The sequence below is a fragment of the Lissotriton helveticus genome, chromosome 5_1 (genome assembly GCF_964261635.1).
Source record: "Lissotriton helveticus chromosome 5_1, aLisHel1.1, whole genome shotgun sequence".
Classification (NCBI taxonomy): domain Eukaryota; kingdom Metazoa; phylum Chordata; class Amphibia; order Caudata; family Salamandridae; genus Lissotriton; species Lissotriton helveticus.
The window spans coordinates 1,992,997,574-1,993,018,344 of NC_136065.1; the positions used below are offsets into that span (position 1 = coordinate 1,992,997,574).

The 20,771-nt window shown below is 40.2% G+C and overlaps 1 protein-coding gene across 1 annotated transcript in view; it reads right to left on the reverse strand.

Annotated features, from left to right (window-relative positions):
- Window positions 1-596: 596 nt before the first annotated feature.
- Window positions 597-20,771, reverse strand: part of LOC144752838 (E3 ubiquitin-protein ligase TRIM39-like) — a 745,961-nt gene continuing 725,786 nt past the window's right edge. Inside the window, exons 7-8 of the mRNA XM_078640678.1 lie at window positions 3,381-3,496; window positions 597-697 (exon numbers count right to left, since the gene is read on the reverse strand). Coding sequence (XP_078496804.1) covers window positions 597-697; window positions 3,381-3,496 — 217 coding nt within the window. The remainder of the gene's footprint in view (window positions 698-3,380; window positions 3,497-20,771) is intronic.

A 20,771-nucleotide genomic window follows, 5' to 3' on the forward strand; every position in this document is an offset into this window, starting at 1 on the left:
CATCTGCTTCACACCGCTAACAACTTCGCCTCAAAAAACGGGTTAGAAATTAACCTAGAAAAGTCCAAAATAATGGTGCTAAACCAGCGCAGCACAAAAAAACGACTGAAATGGCAGCTGGGCGAGAGAGAACTTGAAGTTGTCAAAGAGTATAAATATCTAGGAATCATCTTTGACAAAAACGGGTCGTACGAGCAACAAAAGGAGGCGATTTAAAGGCGAGGGACCATCCTAGCAATCACTTTGAAAAATCTCAAAAACAAAATTACTGGCCCAAACCTACTCCCGCTGCTTGAAGTGCTCCAAGCAAAGCTGTTGCCAACGTTAACCTATGGCAGTGAGGCCATGCGAGGGTCGGATTAAGAAACCCTGAATAAAACGGTCGCCAAAGCCCTTAGAATAATCTTCAAGCTTCCAAAATATACCTCCCAAACCCAAGTAAGACTTGAATTCGGAATAGCAAATCAGACAATAAATAGGAAGGCCGCATACGTAAAAAGCTGGTATAAACTAAAGAGCGCAGCGGCGGGATCATTGAATTCATTTCTATGGAAGGAAATATCAAGAAAAAATTACTCCCCCGCCAAGGCCTACCTTCAGTCAGGGATTAGGATGTTAGCCTTGGAAAACGTCTGGGGGTCTGGACTTCCATTTAAAAATGTTAAAGACTTGGTAAACAAGTCGGCACAGATTGTCTCTATTGAAAACGACAAAGAAAGCTTAACTAAGAGGGCTCACAGCTGGTTTGTGATACAAAGCTACCTAAAATGCACGCCACAACCATACCTCGGAACCAGCTTCTCAGGCTCACTAAAGGAAGGCTTCTTAACATTGAGGATGGGCATTTTACCTGTCAAACCCCACATGCCCCCCTGGAAACGATCATTTGCAACCACATCATTCAGATTATGCGGCGAAACCAAAGAAGATATGCTGCATCTTCTGTGTATATGCAAGTCTCTAGACCGGGAAAGGAGAGAGCTGTTAAAACCGCACATAAACGAAATGCATATCCGGTCTTGCAGACAGGCAGTGAAGGCATGTTTTAATGGGGTCAATACCAGACTAACCTGCAGTTTTGTCCGCTTTATGAAAATTGCACAAACAAAACTTTGCGCTGCACCCTGAGCATAGTCGCCCTTGCTTAAGACTCTCAAGTCGGTAACTTCTCGACCCCACTGTTCACCGACACAAAGTCTAGCAGAACATGATTAAACAATCGACCATTAGATCTACGGACACACGTGTTGCCTCCAGACCGGGACTCTCCCACAGCCTTCACTCGAACTATACACTTTTACCCCTACTATATTTTATGATTTTAACTTACCAACCGTTCGCTTTTTGTACATTGGCACCACGTTTTTAATGAAATTCTGAATTTATGCTATATATGTACTTTTTATACTGCTGTGTGAGCTGCTAAGATTTTAATTAATCAAGCAAATAAAGATTACTTACTTACTATAGCAAATTAAATATGAATTGTTAGGAATTATTAATTATTTTTAATAACATTTTGCTTTTTAGTTCTGTAGCGGGTTGTGGGTTTATAGGGGAATAGGGTGGGAAGTAATTTAATTGTTATTAAGTCATTGTTTTTTATTTATTGGTATTAATTTATTGTTAATTATTAATTGGTATTTTATTTTTATTAATTGGTAATTATTGTTTTATTAATTGTGAATTCATTTTTATTAATTGATAATTATATAAATTGTATTAATTTATTATTTGGAGATGGTTGTGGGTTTATAGGGCAATAGGTAATTTAATTGTAATTAAGTAATAACTGAAAATATTTTTGTGTATTGATAATTAATTTACTGTCACTTATTAATTGGTAATTTTATTTATTACTAATGTTTGGCATTGGAAATTAATTGGTTGTTAATTATGAATAGATAATTAATGTTTAATAGATAATATTCATTGGTATTTATAATTAATTATTACATATTTTGTAATTAGTAATTAATTATAATTAATTTTATATTGGTATTGATCATTTATTTTTATTTAAATATTAAATCATTACTTTCCCTACTGTTGCACTCACTGGAGTGGGAAAAGTAGTTTTTACCCCTACGCTATCCAACACTTTCCCTACTGTTGCACTTACTGGAGTGGGAATAGTAATTTTTACCCCTATGCTATCCAACCCTTTCCCTACTGTTGCACTCACTGGAGTGGGAACAGTCATTTTTACCCCTACGCTATCCAACACTTTCCCTACTGTTGCACTCTCTGGAGTGGGAATAGTCATTTTTACCCCTACGCTAACCAACACTTTCCCTACTGTTGCACTCACTGGGGTGAGAATAGTTATTTTTACCCCTACGCTATCCAATGCTTTCCCTACTGTTGCACACACTGGAGTGGGAATAGTAATTTTTACCCTCCATCTATCCAACGCTTTCCCTACTGTTGCACTGAGTGGAGTGGGAATAGTAATTTTTACTCTTCCGCTATCCAACACTTTCCCTACTGTTGCACTCACTGAAGTGGGAATAGTACATTTCATCCTCCCGCTATCCAACGTTGAAAATATTAAATATTTTTTATTAACATTAAGTTAATATATGCATTCAAAAATAAAAATGCATGATTATTTATTTTTCTTACATTATTTATTTTTTAATGTTAAGGTTATTTAAGTATTTTTAAGTTTCGATATTTTAACAACTATATTATTTACAAAGATATTTTGGATTCGATATTTTTGTACTTACCGGTTTGTAGATAGGAATTCGATATTCTGGCATTTTATATTTTTTCCTCGATATTTTGGCAGGTCGATATTTTGCTCCCCGATACTCTGTCAATGATCCCCCAGAAATAGGTGTAGGGTGACAGTCAGTAGCAAATGGCCAGGGGAACTTTCCATAGACTTCAGAATCCAAATAGGCATAGAATCATTGGCATGGAGACACAGAGCTTAGCAGCCAGAGAGGGGGAGGCAGACACAGGGCAGTGATGCAAGACAAGACTACCAATAAAGCCGACCTAGACATTGGGAATTAAAGAACTGGACAAGGTCATTAGGATCCGCTGTAGGCAAACACCCAATAATTGGCACACATCCAATTGCAACTAGTAACAAAATATAACAGTCTATTTGTAAGTAGTTTATTGGTACTGATTACGTCTGTTTATAATGATAAGACTGTGAAGTCATTCTAAGCCACACTGGGTAACCATCAGGCTTCCCAATCAGAAATCTCACACCCATCAGATGATAGTCTGATAACTGAAGAGGCGGACAGAGCCATGAGAGCGTTTAAATAGAGATTTTATACTGTACAGGGTAACAGAAGTTTTTTATGCCTTACCAAACCCGTTCTAGATATGACTGGTCTCATCAGCTGGAGTATAGTTACCTTTTAAATTCTTTATCTTTTCCAGTACAAAGGCACTCAATGTGCAGGACTTCTGCAGACTTTGCTTATTCAGAGTTGAATTTCTAGTGGGTTTCAGATTACTCGAATATCCATACCTGTAGACAAGAAAGCCATAAAATATAAGACTATTTGTATATTTAATATCATAAAATACTGATATTATGTAGACATTATGTTTAAACTGTGTGTTCTCCAGTGTTAGCTTATGACAGTCCCAAAGAGGTTGCCAAGGCGGAAATCAGTAGCCATACGACAAATGTCTGGGTTTCGGGGTCGCCCTATAAGGGCGCTGCCAATATATATGTGTGTGTAACGAGGTTTGGGTGAAACAAGCTATCCGATATAAGACAGTAAATGTATGTGGCTAATTATAGGTTGGTACAGAATTAAAGGTAGAGTGCCAAAAGTGCCCTGGGAGACATGATCAAGTCCTGTAGAATCTGTATAAGGATGAGTAAGGTAAGCTATAGTAAGTTATGATGGGCATGCGCTGCATCCTATGGTAAATAAACTACTACTACTTAACTACTACTTCAGCCTTTGTCATTGGGAACAACATTACAAGGTGGAATCTTCTTTAGGTGTGCCACATATTCAATGATAAATTAGAAAGAATAAAGGTCATCAAACATGAAATCCTACTGAAAAACGTTTGCGGATCATAACGTGCCCTTGGTAAGCCGAAGACCAATTGACGAAGAATTTGTAAAAAGTCTGTGTAATAATGGCGTGTTAGTGGACGAATGGATAAATGGAAATTTCGTCAATTTAGCAATGTCTGTAGTCCTCTCAGACATCATTGTGTTTCTCTCAAATACCCATCAGCAGTAAACTGTTGTTGAGGATGGTGAAAGCTGAACAGTGTTCTACATAGGATATCTAGTCAGCACGTTGGTATGAAATGGAATCCTATTTATTTCATCTCGAGGGCTGTGTAACTAGAAGCACATGAATGTCAGGGTTAATACAAACATCAGTGGCCCTACAGTCCATAAAGAAAAGGCAGATGGGAGGTATAAAGGTGTTATAATTCCCGGATGAGATCCTGACAAATGGTGAACATTGAGTCATACTCGAGATACGTTACAACATTATTTATTGCCTTACCATTGCATAGGATCAACATCAGGTTAAGGTAAAAAAGATGACATATGCTGGATGCACCCTTGGTAATGATGGTGCATCAGGTAGGGCTCGGTTTTTAAAGAGTATCAGAGATGCAAAACCTCTGGTATATACAGAGCAAGTCCAGTTAGTTTCAATATTACAGGAATATTTTGTAATGATTTTTGGCATCTTTGAACAGAGACTGGCCCCATGAAGTTTCACAAAAAGTTGATGGAATACGGTTGAGACAGAAGTTCTTTACCAAAGTTGAAAAACGTCCAGTAATATCCTGTTTATGTTTTTCAACTAATTTATAGTTTGTATCGCAGTTGTCTCTCTCTACCTCAGCACCAAGAGAACTTTTTGGTGTATGTGCGCTCAACAAATTCTTTACAACATAACATAACATAACATACCGTGTCCACAACAATCTGCGAAACCAATGGAAGTAATCCATCTTTTATGTAGGAACTACCTCCACTTAGAAAACTGTGGTATAAGGGGTCAACTTTCTACAGGTTCATCGGTACAGGTCTTTTACTTTACTCTTGCAGGTAAGATTCGCCTATCTGCCCTCCTTTACATGTGTAGCTTCTGATTACACAATTTTCAAAATATGGAAAGCACCAAAAGAAAAAAAATTCCAGGACAACCACTTCAGAGCTCCCTCCTTTTGAGGAGACTGGCTCACTTAGTTTTCTTGCTCGCTGTAATCTATCAGCGTCCTTCATATGCACGCTGTGAGCACTGCTACTGATGGGAGCTGCTATTGAGGGAGAGAGTGGGCGGCAGCCTCCTAAGACAAAGTTTGAGCATCTACACTTATTTATTTTTTCTCAAATTAAGCACGGACTGAGATACCTCTATTTTGCATGAAATAAATGGCTGCATTCCTGAGTAGTTGATGATTTGCTTTTTTACTTAAACACACTCCACATCTTTCTGATATTTTGGCTGAAACAAATATTCGGTGCTCGGTCCTGGAATTGTAAAGAGCCACAGATGAGTTCAAAAAACGTATCTTCAACCCATCAAGATGGATGACATTTTTTTTATGCAAACGGCGTTTTGGTGGAGCTATTTCTGTCTAATCTAAGTGAAAACATTTCATAAGTGAGAAAAGATACACGTTTGGATGTATAAAATCCCCAAAAGCGTGTTTATTATTTTAGAGTGAAATGTAAGAAATAATAAGTTCGAAAAATCTTACATTCTAAAAATAGAGCTATGACATTCAGTTATGGTGTTATGAATTTACACGTTTCCCAGGAGCAAGTTAAGGATTTACTATGCAATCTGAATGCCGCTTGGAGGCGCTGGGTGCAACTCCTGGAACGAAAGCCACCTTAGCTGAAAGTTTACCTCATCATCCATAGGGGTTTCTTGTATGGGAGGTATTTCGTGATGAAAGCAAACACAAAGAAATAATGAACGAAGTGCTGAAACCTTTCAGACACTCACCCCCGGTCACCGATCTGGGTTGAATCCATCATCGGTCTTTATCTCACTTCGCCACCCCGGTTCAGACCTAGCCATATGCAAATCAGTCTTCTCCCTGATAGCATCAATGGATTGTAGTACCTTGTTCGAGAGATGAGCACCTCACTTTCTTAATTCTCAGAGTATCATCCAGCTATTGTCCTTCAACCTCTTCGATCCATATCTTCTCAATATCTTTTACAGGGAGGGATTGGGGATTGCGGTCCTACACTACTGTGTGAGAAATGCAGAGAAACTTGCACCTGCTGTTAGTGCTTCATTTGTAAAACAATGGGCACAATTCACAAAGATTTTTCTGAGATCTGAAATTCAGGAGTAAGTCATGAGGAGGGCTACCATAGTAAGATGCACACAGACTCACACAGAATTCTTTGTGAATTTGGCACACGGTACAGCCGAATGTCATTGTTGCCTAATACCAAGGCCTAGTCTTAAATGCACTTCATGCCTCTTTCTTCCACTACCCTACACTTCCTGTCTCTTTATCAGACTATTGTAGGCACTTTTTCACCTCTGTCTCCTTTTGTCACTATTTTAGTATGTTTGTGTTGCTCCTTGCTTCACTTTTCTGCATTTCTCACTTTTGATCTTGTTAAAAGTCTAACAATGAAAAATAGGGCCTAGTGTGGTGCCCACTATCTAAACCACTGGTGCAAGCTGACCACTGCCTCTGCTTAAATCAAAGGTAGCGAATACATTTTCCAAAGTGCTATTCGCAGTCCACTTGTCTTCGACATAGATTGCTTAGGTCAAGTTGGTGGTCACCCAGATCATCGTGGCTAAATGGGAGACACAGATTAATTGGTTATGGAAAATCTGGTTTGTTCTAGTGATGGACATGACCCAGACAACAGTGGAAATCCCTTATAAAGCTTTCAAGACATCTGGGTTCGGATCCTTTTTAGGTCTCGCCTAGCGAACGCAGAGTATGCGCTGCATTGCCTTGGTGAGACTATTGTTGTCGGTTTGGTGCGCGAAGGGAGACAAACCATGTGCGCGCACGGACAGGCGATGTGCAAGTGCACGGCGTCTCCTCTCTGGCATCTCATCTGAAGAAGGACAGGAGATGGCATGCGTACGGACAGGAGATTTGCACTCCGTACACGTGCACATCTCCTATCCCCGAGTTACATGCAGAACATCATTACATCGTTATCTTGAAAATGTACAGTGTACGCCTGAATGTAACTTTCTTTAGGTGGTTCTTCAACTTACCAAATGATATCCGCATAGCTGTGCAACAGGACAGAATATCCGAACGTGCCGTTCTGTCCCATGAAGACTTTGGGGTGCGTTACATCTATGTTGTAAGCACTGGAGTTCGCACTCAGGCAGCCCAGGAGCAGTACACTCGAAAAAGGACCCCCTTTCAGATCCTTAGTACACCTCTCCCAGCCCAGAGTCGGCGAATCGGATTCGATGATACCGGGCCGTAGATTGAAAGGATGGTAAAGCGCTTTGCAGGCCGTAAATAGTAAAGCTGATGAAGCGCGCGCTCTCGGCACGGCTCCGGTGTGAGCTGTGGGATTGTAGCTTTGAAAGATGTCAAGCCGTGGTTTGGGGAGCACTCTGGCTGCAAAATGAGCGCTTTACCCTGGTAGTTGGAAGAGGATTGCCCCGCTAATAAATTCTCTCATTAATGCTATTGGCAGTTGGGTCACTCAGCTCAATTTCGAAAAGCTGCGCCTCTCTCTGCAAACTCTTTTCTGCCAGCCTTCCTTCTTTACTGTCAACCCGCCTGTGTTCCCCGCAAAGGATGCACAGCCTTCCTCATACTGCAGTGAAAAGAATCCAACAAACAAGAGAGCAGTGTGAAATGTCTCAGTTGTAAATTAAGACACCGACTTCAGAAACGACGGGCTTATATTTTAAAGGTGTTTTTTTGCATTTTTTATAGAGCGCAAACTTGGCCCAAAAGTGTTAGAGCGCTTTACATGAGAACCAGATTACGTCATTCTAGAAACGATTTACAGAGATTCACATAATATTTAAGCCACGCTGCTCTTAAAGTCGGAAACTCTGGCTGTTAGGCCACATCTCCCAAAAATGTATTGTTGCACTAAATGTTGTTAGAAATGTGACCTTTCTGTGGTTCCCCTAGATTTTTTTCCAAGTCTTTTTTCTTCGGACTAAAGAGCTCTGTGTGCTTCTACCCATAGCCCTTCTGTCATCTGACATGACTAACACGCATAGTCTTCGTAGCACTCCTGTTTATTGTGGGTTGGCGGGAAATTTCTCTGCTGCTGGCCACTAAAAGGGGAAGATTCAGGTGGCAAGCCCACCAAAATACCCCTGCAAACCCTTCTTGCGCAGAAACAATCTTGCCTATGTAGGTGCTAAGCAGCATATTGTGCGCCAAAGATAGGTCAAGGGACAGGAATGCACTATATTTCATATTGGGGTAGGGCAGCGCTGCAAGAAGACTTGCGGCGCTGCCCTAAGCCAATTCCTCATAAACAAGGCACTTTGTTTTTAGGTCTCACCTAGCGAACGCAGCTCATGCACTGCTTTGCCTTGGCGAGACTATTGTTGTCGATTTGGTGCGCGAAGGGAGACAAACCATGTGCGCACACGGACAGGTGATGTGCACACGCATGGCGTCTCCTCTGTGGCATCTCCTCTGAAGGGGGACAGTAGATGGCACGCGTACCGACAGGAGATGCGCACTCCGTACGCATGCACATCTCCTGTCCTTGCGTGAACACAGCGTGTGCATGGCGCGCTTTCCCTTTCCCTCAGGCTGGGTGCTCCACTAGAGATCCTGCTCGGCCGATGGCTGCCTCTCAGCGCGCTGTGCAACCTTCTTTAACAGAGCAGGGCTCCCGCCGTCTACCAGATGCCTCCTTCCCATGTTACTAGTACATCACAGCGTACCTCGCCTTCCTGAGTGCCACACGCTTATTTCAAAAAGCTATATCTCCATATAAACCCTACGGTGGAAGCAGAAGGGTCTCCTCTGTGGCATCTCCTCTGAAGGGGACATGAGATGGCACGCGTACAGACAGGAGATGTGCACTCCGTACGCGTGCACATCTCCTGTCCCCGCGTGAACATGGTGCACGCTTGGCGTGCTTTCACTTTCCCTCAGGCTGGGTGCTCCACTAGAGGTCCTGCTCGGCCGATGGCTGCCTCTCAGCGTGCAGTGCAAGCTTCGTTAACAGAGCAGAATCCCGCCACCTACCAGATGCCTCGCTCCCGAGTTACTAGTGCATCAAAGCGTAACTCGCCTTCCTGAGTGCCACACGCTCATTTCAAAACGCTATATCTCCATATAAACACTGGCGGTGGAAGCATCAGGAAGGTAAGCCGTTTCTTAGTCTTTCATTTAATCACATCAACAGAGATATGCTTTATTAATTTATTAATCTTGGAATCATGCAGAGTTTTATCCTTCGTGAAAAGAGTCTAAACACGGACAGCATGTTTCAATGCATCACAGTTTTCACCTCTGCATGTGTCTGCTTACTGAAACCATTTGCAGTCCGTGGATGCTGAAATCAATATTTAAAATTCCAAATCTCATTCTAGTAATACGACCCCTATAGCGAGCCTGGGACACCTGTGCCGACAATGGTTATACGCGGGGTGCCATCTATTTACTGAAGGCTAAAAGCAGGTCTGATGCTGGATAGTACACAGTGGTCTAAGTGCATAAAATGTATATGGAAACTGTCATCCTGCAGGGGAGCGTGGTTAGCGAGCCTGGCGGTGGGTCAGCGATATGGCTAAAAAGAACAAATTATTCTGTAACTTTTTTGTTGGCCAGGTAAATGCATACAAAATATAATGCACACACTTTACATGAAAAATAAACGCAACTTACATTTATTTGCGGGAAATGCATGTTTCTAGTGGTACAGCTCGGTTCTGTAAATGGGGATGTCTGTGGTTTCTTAGGTGGAATGCCTGTATCTAGCTACTCAAGGATCGATGTGTGTGTTTCATAGTGAGGGGGGTGTCTGTAGTTCTTTGGATGGAGTGATTGTTTTCTCGCCAGGTTTGTTATGCCGGGAAGCCTATATTGCCTCTGAATGGGGAGGTTTATATAGGTGATGCAGCTGGTTCCTCGGAAAGGAAGTTTGTGGTTCCTTGTACAGAGATGCATATATTTCCTGTTGTGATACCTGTAGCTTCTAGTGGAGAACAGTATTTAAACTTGGCAGTGCTTGCTTGCTGGTACCAGTGCGTGTTTGCAACTGTCGAGAGGAAGACCGAGCTTCACACATGCCCTCTAATTAATATGGGCTTTGGTAGTGAGCTTCACTGAGAAATCGCTTTAACTGGAGCTGAGGGAAGAGTAACAAGCATTTGCAATGCAATAGGTCTCGCATTTACGCAAGTTTGAGCTACTGACATTGCAAATAATAATGCCTTTTTTTGTTGTTTTTGTTTTAAAAACATAAATAAAAGGCATTGTTATTTACAATGCCACCAGCTGAAACTCTCGTAACTGCGAGACCTATTGCTTTGCAAATGCTTGTTTTCCATGCCAAGGACTTCGGGAGATGGCTGTATGTCGGAACAACAAATGCCATTACAACAAATGGCTTTACAACGAAGTTTATCCAATGAAAATTCCATTACAACGAAAATATTTTACAACAATTTTGTTTCCCAACAGATATGCCTTTACCATGAAAATGTAAGTATTTTACAGGTAGTATAAACCATATATATATATATTTTCACTGAAAAAAACATAGGTTTTAGCCACGTTATAGTAAGGAATTAGCATTTAAAAAACCTTAGAAATTCACTGAAAAAACCATAGGTTTCACACATGTTATAGTTAGCTGCATATTTCACTCATACAAAACCATTGAAATTCCCCTGTTATAGTTAGTTCAGCTAACTATAACTCGCGCGCCCGCAATCCACTGCTGATGACGTCACATATTACATCACTCATGGCATGGTCAGTGGCATCACTCATGACATCTCAAATGACATCACTGATGACATCATCCAGTGAGTGTGTGTCTTTCAGAAAAATAAATATTTTTTATATATTTATATCTAAAGGTCGATGGAAGAATAAATGGGTAAATAAGTGTCTACATGGATGTTTTTTTTGTAATATATATAATATATATATATATGCACTGGAAAACTAAACACCCACTTCCCTTACAAAGAAATGGAAAGTTTGCATCTCTGCAGCCTCTCCTATTTTTCACCTTATTCATCTTCCGCTCAATCAACACATCATCCACAAATACACACCCCTACTTGCTGCCTTTCTTGGCTGGGCTTATCAATTATTCTTCTTTAATTCAAATTCAAAGTGCAGGCCCTTTTTTCAGCCTTCTTGGTAACTACTACCCGTGAATAGCAGTGGGTAATTTGCACACTTCCGTCCTTTCTTGCGTCCTTTCTACCGCACACTGTGTGTACTTTATGCACTAGCTTGCTTCCTTAGATGTGGTACTTGTTTCTCTTGCTCCCACTGCGGAATCCAACACCCTATCTGTGTAATGAGCTGGGAATCCAAAGATCCACTTCACCGACAAGGCAGTGGGTAGTTTGCGTGTCTCCAGCCTTTCTTATTTTTTACCTTTTTCATCTTCCACTCAATCAACACATCGTCCCACATACACACAACTACTTGCTGCATGCCCATTTTAACAGCTTATATAACCTCAGTACTCTTGAAGACCATCTTGTGTCCAAGGAAGGGCCAGCGAGGGCGGAACCCATAATTTTTTCTTTAAATGAAATAAAGGCAGGAATAAAAGGATTGTCTAGAAACAAGGTGCCGGGACCTGATGGTGTTCCTCCGGACTTGTTTCTAGCACATGCAGAGTTGTGGGCCCCCATTCTGACCAGGGTTCTAAATGCCGCAGTGCGTACAGGCATGCCTGAATCCTGGTCAACAGCCATAATTGGCCCAATCTTTAAAAAAGGCAATAGGGAGAGCCCGTTCTGTTACAGGCCCATCTCTCTAATAGATGTGTCAGTAAAAGTGTTAGGCAAGGTTATACTTAACAGACTACAAGATTGGGCTGAAGAACACAAGAATATAACAGACATGCAGTATGGCTTCAGGGCTGGCCGCTCTACTACGGATCAATTCCTTAACATGTGTCTCCTGACTGCCAAATACACGATAGCAACCTAAGGCACCGTGTATTTGGCATTTATGGACCTCACAGCTGCATATGACCGGGTTAACAGGGTCAAATTATGGGTACTGATGGAGAACCTGGGAGTGGAGCAGGGCCTTGTAAATATCCTGAGATCGCTCCACAGAAATACGCATACCCAGGTCAGGTATAATGAGGAGGGCAGTTTGACAGAGAAGTTACCATGCACCAGGGGAGTGAGACAGGGTTGCATATTGGCACCCTTCTTATTTACCCTCTACATCAATGGTTTGGAGAAAGCACTGGCTGGGTTGGGAGCTGACTCGCCCAAGATAGGCCAAAGGGAGGTTCAGGTTCTGCTTTACGCAGATGATGCTGTACTCTTGGCCCAAACCCCGAGCGGCCTTCAAAAACTCATAGACGGCTTTATCAATTTTATGGAGAGCCTAGATTTGTCAGCAAATCTAGCTAAATCCTATGTAATGGAAGTAGGAATGGTGCCCCCAAGGAATTATATATACACAATTGGGGCACATCGCATTGAAAAAGTCCAGTGCTTCTCATACCTAGGGATTTTGGTGGACTCTAGGCTGAATTTCAAACCACCGTTGGAAGAGAAATGCCGTATACTAACCAGAAGTATGGGGGCGATCATGAATCATGCACAAAGGCTAGGTCGATGGGCTCCCGACCAGATCCTGACCCTCTATAATTCAATATGTTCTGCCAAAGCCCTCTACAGCTGTGAGATATGGGGGTTTATTGATGCAAAGATGCTTCATACTGTAGAGAATACATTTTTAAGAAGACTCTTGAAGGTGCCACAAAGTACCCCAGGTTTTATTGTACATGAGGAGCTGGGTGTTGTTCACCTCGAGGATAGGATAAAGTTAAAACCAATCAGCTGCTGGATTAAGATATGGACAAACCCGGGGGCCACACTGACAAGAGAGATCATCGGCGATTGCCTGGCAAGAGATAAGGGGGTGAATATCCCATGGCTTAAATATATTAGAGATTCTCTCAAGGACATAGATCACTTGGGCTTTTTCTCCCACCCAAAGAAACTACTGGCGAAGGATAAGATAATTGTCAAAAGGGAGTTTCTTAATTTATTGGGCTCCAAGAGGGAAGATGTTGAGATAATTAAACCCACAGTGAGAAAACACATCTTAACGAAATCTGACCCAGGGATAGAACCCTACCTGTATCTCATCTATAGCCCTCAGGATAGGTTCCTTATGACACACTTTAGATTGGACCTTATACATCACAGCCTATCGGTGCCGGCTGGTTTCACCAAAACAGTAGAGCAAAAGGGCCCTTGCGGCTGTGACAACAGATCTCCGCAAGACACCCTCCACTTTGTGCTGTTTTGTCCATATTATACGTCCACAAGAAAAAAAAGGCCACTTTTAAACAGGCCAAGGTGGCCTTACTTTATTTTTAATTATCAGTGGATATTTTAACGCTGCATTGTACGGTGAATTATTTACGAGCAGCTATGCGCCTCAGGAACACAAGAAGGGTCATGTAATCTGTGTAGGGCGAGCTTCCCTGTCGGGCCCTAAGGGGCAAGAAACTAAAGAGGGCAGAAGGGAGTGGTTTCTGAGTAATCTTTTAAGTCCACACACCAGAGGTTGCTATTTTGTTACACAGGCTCTAATATGGTGTACAAATTGCATTTGCACTTCACCTTATCTTCGGTTGTCCACAGACTGCATTAGCATTTAACTTGCATTTAACTCACCTTAAAATGTAAGCACCGGTGTGGTCCACGAGGGTGCTCCGTTCAACAAGGGAAGCCCCGCGAACACATGGGTTGTACATGTATAATGAGGCTGTTTTTACTAGATTATTTGAATGGGTTTTAACAAATGACTGATATTTATTTATTGAATTGCTTGTATTGTATTTTTATCTGTGTTTTTATGGCCGCTTTGGCCGAAATAAAGACCTTTGAATTGACTTGCTGCATTTCTTAGCTGTGATTATCAACTATTCTTCTATTTTATATTCCTATTCAAAGTGCAAGCCTTTATTGAGCCTTTTTATTGTAACAACTACCCCGGCCGAAGGCACTCTAAATTTGCACACTTGCTCTCTTTCTTGGCTGGGGTTATCAATTATTCTTCAATTTCATATTCTGATTCAAACTTAAGGCCCTTTATTGAGCCTTTTTGTTGTAACTACTGTTGCAGGAATTCTGCTCCTACACAGAACTGTGCATAAAGAGTTAGGACCTCAGTGAATTACGGTGTACCAAAACCCACCTTAGTACCCAAACCCCCTACCAGACTAGCAATCAGTGACTCATTGGTTCTTCGTCCTATAGCAAAAACTCTAATGACTAGTCAACCCAGAACATGCAACTTAGATTACCTCAAGTAAGGTGGATAATAAGAGCACTCTTTCGTTATAGTCTTACACCAGTACAAAACAAGGAGTAAATAAAGACACGTGCAAGTTTGAAATGTTTATTTCTAACGCCGTAATCTCATGCGCAGTACCTTAGATAATACAACCAAACATATTATCAGAAACAAGGTTGTCAGCATTATTACTATTCCATAAAATACAAAGGGAGAAAGCATCCTATAATGCTAAAGGGAAACAGTTTTAAAATATACCTACATTTCACCCTCCCTACCTACCAAGTTAGTTTATAACTACAGAAGGTCTCATAGGATAACATGGGCGGACCCATACCTCTGGTACTCAGCAGTAGTGGATCACATTGAGTTCTGCACAAACTGTCAGGATACGAATGTTCTCCAACTGTGTTTCATTATGCCTCCACAATACATTATTAAACGTGCCAGTATCAGAGGTGGCCACAGCTGCATATGTGTTATGGGTCGAACGTGCAAGGATCATTCCGAATGACAGACACAGTATCCAAGATAACCTTGATGTTCCATGCTCTCACTATACACACTAAACTAGCAAGGCAGTCTAGAAATGTAGCATAACAAATTACTCTCATGTGAAGCAAAATACTCAGCCTTCTCTAAACAATATCACAAGTGCGTGTCGTGTGCAAAGCAGAGCAGGAAAGCAAAAATGGCATTTAAGCTTTTAATAAACCCATAATAACTTAACACGGTGTGAGTGCAAGGCTCAGCCCACGACACCCTCCCTCGATTGAAGCACGTGATATAAACGTGGGCGAATTAGAAACGCTGAGTCCAAGCCTGAAAAGCAGAGTCAAGTTCAAATATGCAAAAAAAATTATTCGCTGTTTGGTAGAAAACAGTAACTAAATAATAAAGAATAGGTAGAAAAATCAAAGAGTCCTAATCCAACAGCGTATACGCACAGTATGTAGCAACAGCCTCCAAGAGGAAGTCATTGTTCTCATCTGAAAACATTTCAGCCATCCAATTCAATAGTGAGAATGAACATACATGTTCCTCAACGACCGGAGCCTCTATGACCATCGGAGGAAAATTCTGGTTGTCTTCAATGTAACTGCGTGCCAAGAAGTCATGCGCTGCTGCAAAAACATTCCAACCTCCCAATATTCCATGTATCACTGCTAAGGCCATAATCCCGCCGCCAGAACAGAGCAAATCATGAACCACTAAGGGGCTCATCAGCTGGTCATAATCCGCGTTGGGAGAAACCATACAGCAGAGACTCAAATCCAGGGCCCAGGCGAAATCGCAGCTCAGGCAATGGAAGACAGGTTGAACGCATGTGAAAAAGGCGAATCGAAACGATAATCCATAAACTCCACTCAATGTAGCTAGAGGCAGCGCTCCGTAATAACTAAGCATTCGGTTACGGACCAGCAACAGCCGGGACATATTCTTGTGTGCTGCAGGATGTGCATCCATATTTAAGTAAACAAATTAATAGAAGCACACCGGCAACTAATGCGAGTATTAAGGAGAATCCACCAAAGATGCTGGAAAACATCGAATGAAAAAATGCAGAGAAGACACCAAATATAGTTTGAAAAGAAGTCACAAGGCCACTGCTTCTAACTTTGAAAAAGTAAGGTAACCCCGTACTCAAGGACGCATTAAAGATACTCTGAATTAACTCACCAAAATGCAGGGGCACGTCTGTATTTTATAAATTATGCACTTCTGTGCGGGTGTTTGCTACATAAAGGACAAATGTTTCTCTAGCAGATGTAAGAGCGACCTCTTTTTGAGACAATAGCGCTCTTATACGGCTCATTTGGTTGATTCTTCTTTCAAGGTCGGAATGGATGGCCAGATGGAAACATCCAGCTTCCCATGCAGAGGAGTAAACACAACTTTTTTATAGCAAACCACACGCTCAGTTACATTAATCATGTAAGTGATGCCTGCTAACATTGCACAACAATCTGCAATATTTCAAATTAAATAACTCACGTTTCCAGTAAACTGAACATTGGTATGACAGCAGGTGCCGGAGTGCCTTTCAAAACTCAGGCCAAATTAGGCGCATCTTGATTACAAGAGCCATGCAATTGTATGTGTCTACAAATTAAGGAGTGATCTGGTGCTATTGTGCAACCTCGCCATTCAGATAGACTTCTTTTCCCTCCTTCAGGCACCTATATGTAAATGATAATAACCAAGCTTCATGGAGATAAGTGCTGCCTAAAGATCCACATCTGCCTATAGCATAGTATTTCATGCACACCTCAAACTTAAACAGGCTAAAAAGTAACGTTATGATACCGTGGATAAGCCACACAGCTGAATCAGATCTCCAATGAGTGACCACTTATAACCATTCTCATAGTGCGCCCTGTGCTCTGATTTGACAGTGAGAGAGTGATCGCACCATAGTTTGTACTGCTAATCATTCTCAGCATACGCTACAAATACGCTTTCACGTTACACGTCGCATCAAAGCTTCCGTGTGACGTCATGTACGGCGCCCCGTACGTAAAGACGCAAATGTTTTTAATTGTTTAAAAACATATATTTATGTATTTAATGAACATACTAACAGAAGACATTATCTAGGATAATTATGAAAAAAACATTTTTTAAGTTCCAATAATCCTATATTACTTTTAAAAGCAATTACACAAATCGCGGTGGAACGTCATGCGTACTCGCATCGTAAGAGTACCGTAATCACAGCGTAAGCGTACGCAAAGCCATGTAACTTTAAAAGAAGAGATTTGATTGGTTCATAACACTTCCTATTACAACTGTTGAAACTTCCATCCCATTTTAATGATTCTACTTTGAATTTCTAAGAAGAAGCATCTCTTCTGAGAATCTTGTCAAATAGAACGAAGTTTACCATAATAACAGCAATGGACTCATCTTCCAGCCATTCTTCAGAGGAATATTTCATTCCTGAAGAACCTCCAAAGAAGAGGAAAGAAGCTCTAATTTGCCAGTTTTTTACTTTTCCAGAAGGGCAAAAAAAGATTAATGCTCCAAAAGTAACCAGTAAAATTTTCCAAACTCTTTCAAGGGGTCATCCATCTAAAAAAAATACTCCTTTGGCACAGCAAATATGGAGCGACACATGAAGAACTTACACCCCAACAACTTTGCCCAAGTTGCAACACAGAGGTTGAAGGACAACCCACCTGCTGCTGCATCAATCACATCAACTGCTGCACCAGCATTTTCAGCAAGCAGTCCACACCCACAAATTGATCCTGAATTCTATGCATTTATTGCAATAAACTTTTGTGTTATGGGAAACAGTCTATTGACCTGAGAAAATGCAGGAAGCAGGAGCATTTCTGTCCTCGACATTAGTTTTTTTTTCCATTCTTTTGTTCCTGTTGGACACTTCCAAGCCCCCCATTATAGAAAATAATTGCCCACGGGAGCTAATTAAGAATAAAACGGACTTCTAGTTTTATTTTTTCCTTTTCCACAGCGTACGAGTACCATACGCGTACCGCACGTTTTTTATTTATTTAAAAAAATATATATTTGCGCCTAAAGATCCATAGGGGACCCCCTCTGAGCAGGCCTAGAGGGTCAACATGTTTCTACGCTGCCCCCTTTCCTTATTTTCCAACTTTGTTTTACTGTATTCTTGTGACTCTGTGCTACCGAGGCAAAAGATCATCCAGTGAATGTGGTTTGCTTCGTTATTTAAATATGCATTATATATATAGCAATTTACATTGAAGAATGAGTGGATATATATAAATAAATATTTGGATGGAGGATTTAGTAGCAGTGTAATTGACTGTTTACTTGACCAATTGATAATGTCTCACAAAATATAGTGGATAGTGACTAAACTGTGTGAATATCTGTATCACTTTGTCAGTTGTTGTGTAAACTGATTCTACAGTTGGTTACTAGCTATGTGAACGTCTATATTAGTTATTGATTAGTTAACTGAGTATTTGTATGGGAGTGTGAAAGTGTGTGTGGTTCGGTGGGGGGTGTGTGACTGTCCAAAGATGTGTGAATAGTTGATTAAGTAGATAATTTATAATATATATATATATATTCACTGAAAAAACCATAGGTTTCAGGAGTTATATAGTTAGGAATTAGTTTTTAAAAAACCTTTGAAATTCACTCAAAAAACTATAGGTTTTAGTGGTGTTATAGTTAGCTGGACATTTTACTCATACAAAACCAATGAAATTGCTCCTATATAGTTAGTTGTACTAACTATATTTCGCGCACCCGCAATCCACTGCTGATGATGTCACATATTAGATCATTCATGACATGGTCAGTGACATCACTGATGACATCTCAAATGACATCACTGATGACATCATCCAGTGAATGTGGTTTGCTTCGTTATTTAAATATGCATTATATATATAGCAATTTACATTGAAGAATGAGTGGATATATATAAATAAATATTTGGATGGAGGATTTAGTAGCAGTGTAATTGACTGTTTACTTGACCAATTTATAATGTCTCACTAAATATAGTGGATAGTGACTAAACTGTGTGAATATCTGTATCACTTTGTCAATTGTTGTGTAAACTGATTCTACAGTTGGTTACTAGCTATGTGAAAGTCTATATTAGTTATTGATTGGTTAACTGAGTATTTGTATGGGAGTGTGAAAGTGTGTGTGGTTCGGTGGGGGGTGTGTGACTGTCCAAAGATGTGTGAATAGTTGATTCAGTAGATATATGAAGTTAAAACTACATGTTCTAACAGTTTGGGTGAGGGAATCTCTTTATGGGTGTGGTGATGAGCAAATATATTTCTCAAAGGTACAGGTCCAACAAACTAGAAAATTAAAAGGCAGTATATGTGTCAGTTGTTGTATATAAATAAGTATACATAAGACACAATGATTGTGTGAGTGACTGTATGGATAACTGTATACTTGTAATAATGATTTTATAATTCACTAAGTATGACTTACTATCTAAATGAATAGAAGAAGTGGTGTTTGTATAAGTGTTTTGCTAAGTAAATATGTAAGTATGATCCATTGTTTGCATAAGTCAGTAGGATGACTTCATATGTGAATAGGATGCGTGCTGTTGTTTAATGTTGATATAGATGTATAAGTATTTTTGATAGTGTTCTATTGTTCATTGACAGCATAGGTAAGTGATTAGATGTGTGTATACATCTATGAATCACCGAGTGGATTTTTAGATACTTGTATTGCTGTGACAATGGATTTAAATATGATACTCTGTATTTTACAAACAGTGATGAAAAATTGTAATAGTGTATGAAAAGGTGTATGTGATTGTCACGTGGATGATGTCATCAGTGATGTCATTTGAGATGTCATCAGTGATGTCACTGACCATGTCATCAATGATCTAATATGTGACATCATCAGCAGTCGATTGCGGGTGCGCGAAATATAGTTAGTACAACTAACTATATAGGAGCAATTTCATTGGTTTTGTATGAGTAAAATGTCCAGCTAACTATAACACCACTAAAACTTATAGTTTTTTGAGTGAATTTCAAAGTTTTTTTTAAAATGAATTCCTAACTATATAACTCCTGAAACCTATGGTTTTTTCAGTGAATTTCAAAGGTTTTTTTAAATGCTAATTCCTAACTATATAGGTTTTTTAAATGCTGATTCCTAACTATATAAGGCCTGAAACCTATGGTTTTTTCAGTGAATTTCAAAGGTTTTTAAATGCTAATTCCTAACTATATAAGGCCTGAAACCTATGGTTTTTTCAGTGAATTTCAAAGGTTTTTTAAATGCTAATTCCTAACTATATAAGGCCTGAAACCTATGGTTTTTCAGTGTTTTAAAAAAAAATGGATTGGTTAACTGGCTTATTAAGTGTATCTTAGTGAATACATATATTAGCGAGCAATGTTTAAATATTTAAATATATGCATGAGTGATGTAATATGTGACGTCATCAGCAGTGCATTGCAGACGTGCAAGTTATAGTGAGTCCAACTAACTATAACGTGGGAATTTCAATGGTTTTATGCGAGTAAAATTTCCAGCTAACTATAACTGGTGTGAAACCTATGGTTTTTTCAGTGAATATATATATATATGGCAAAATGAAACCCCTCATTTTGTTCCTTTTCAAATTAAATGTATTAAGTGTTACCACTTTATTCCAATCAAGATGACTTCAGGCCATACTTTTGTCATAAGTAAGACTGTTAGCGTTCTAGTTGTTCTTTAGAACACTCTGGGACATTCTGTCATTGGGCTATAGTTGGGCTACATCTGGCTGATATTTGGGCTACATTTGGGCTCTTTTGTCTCTGGTGGCCATC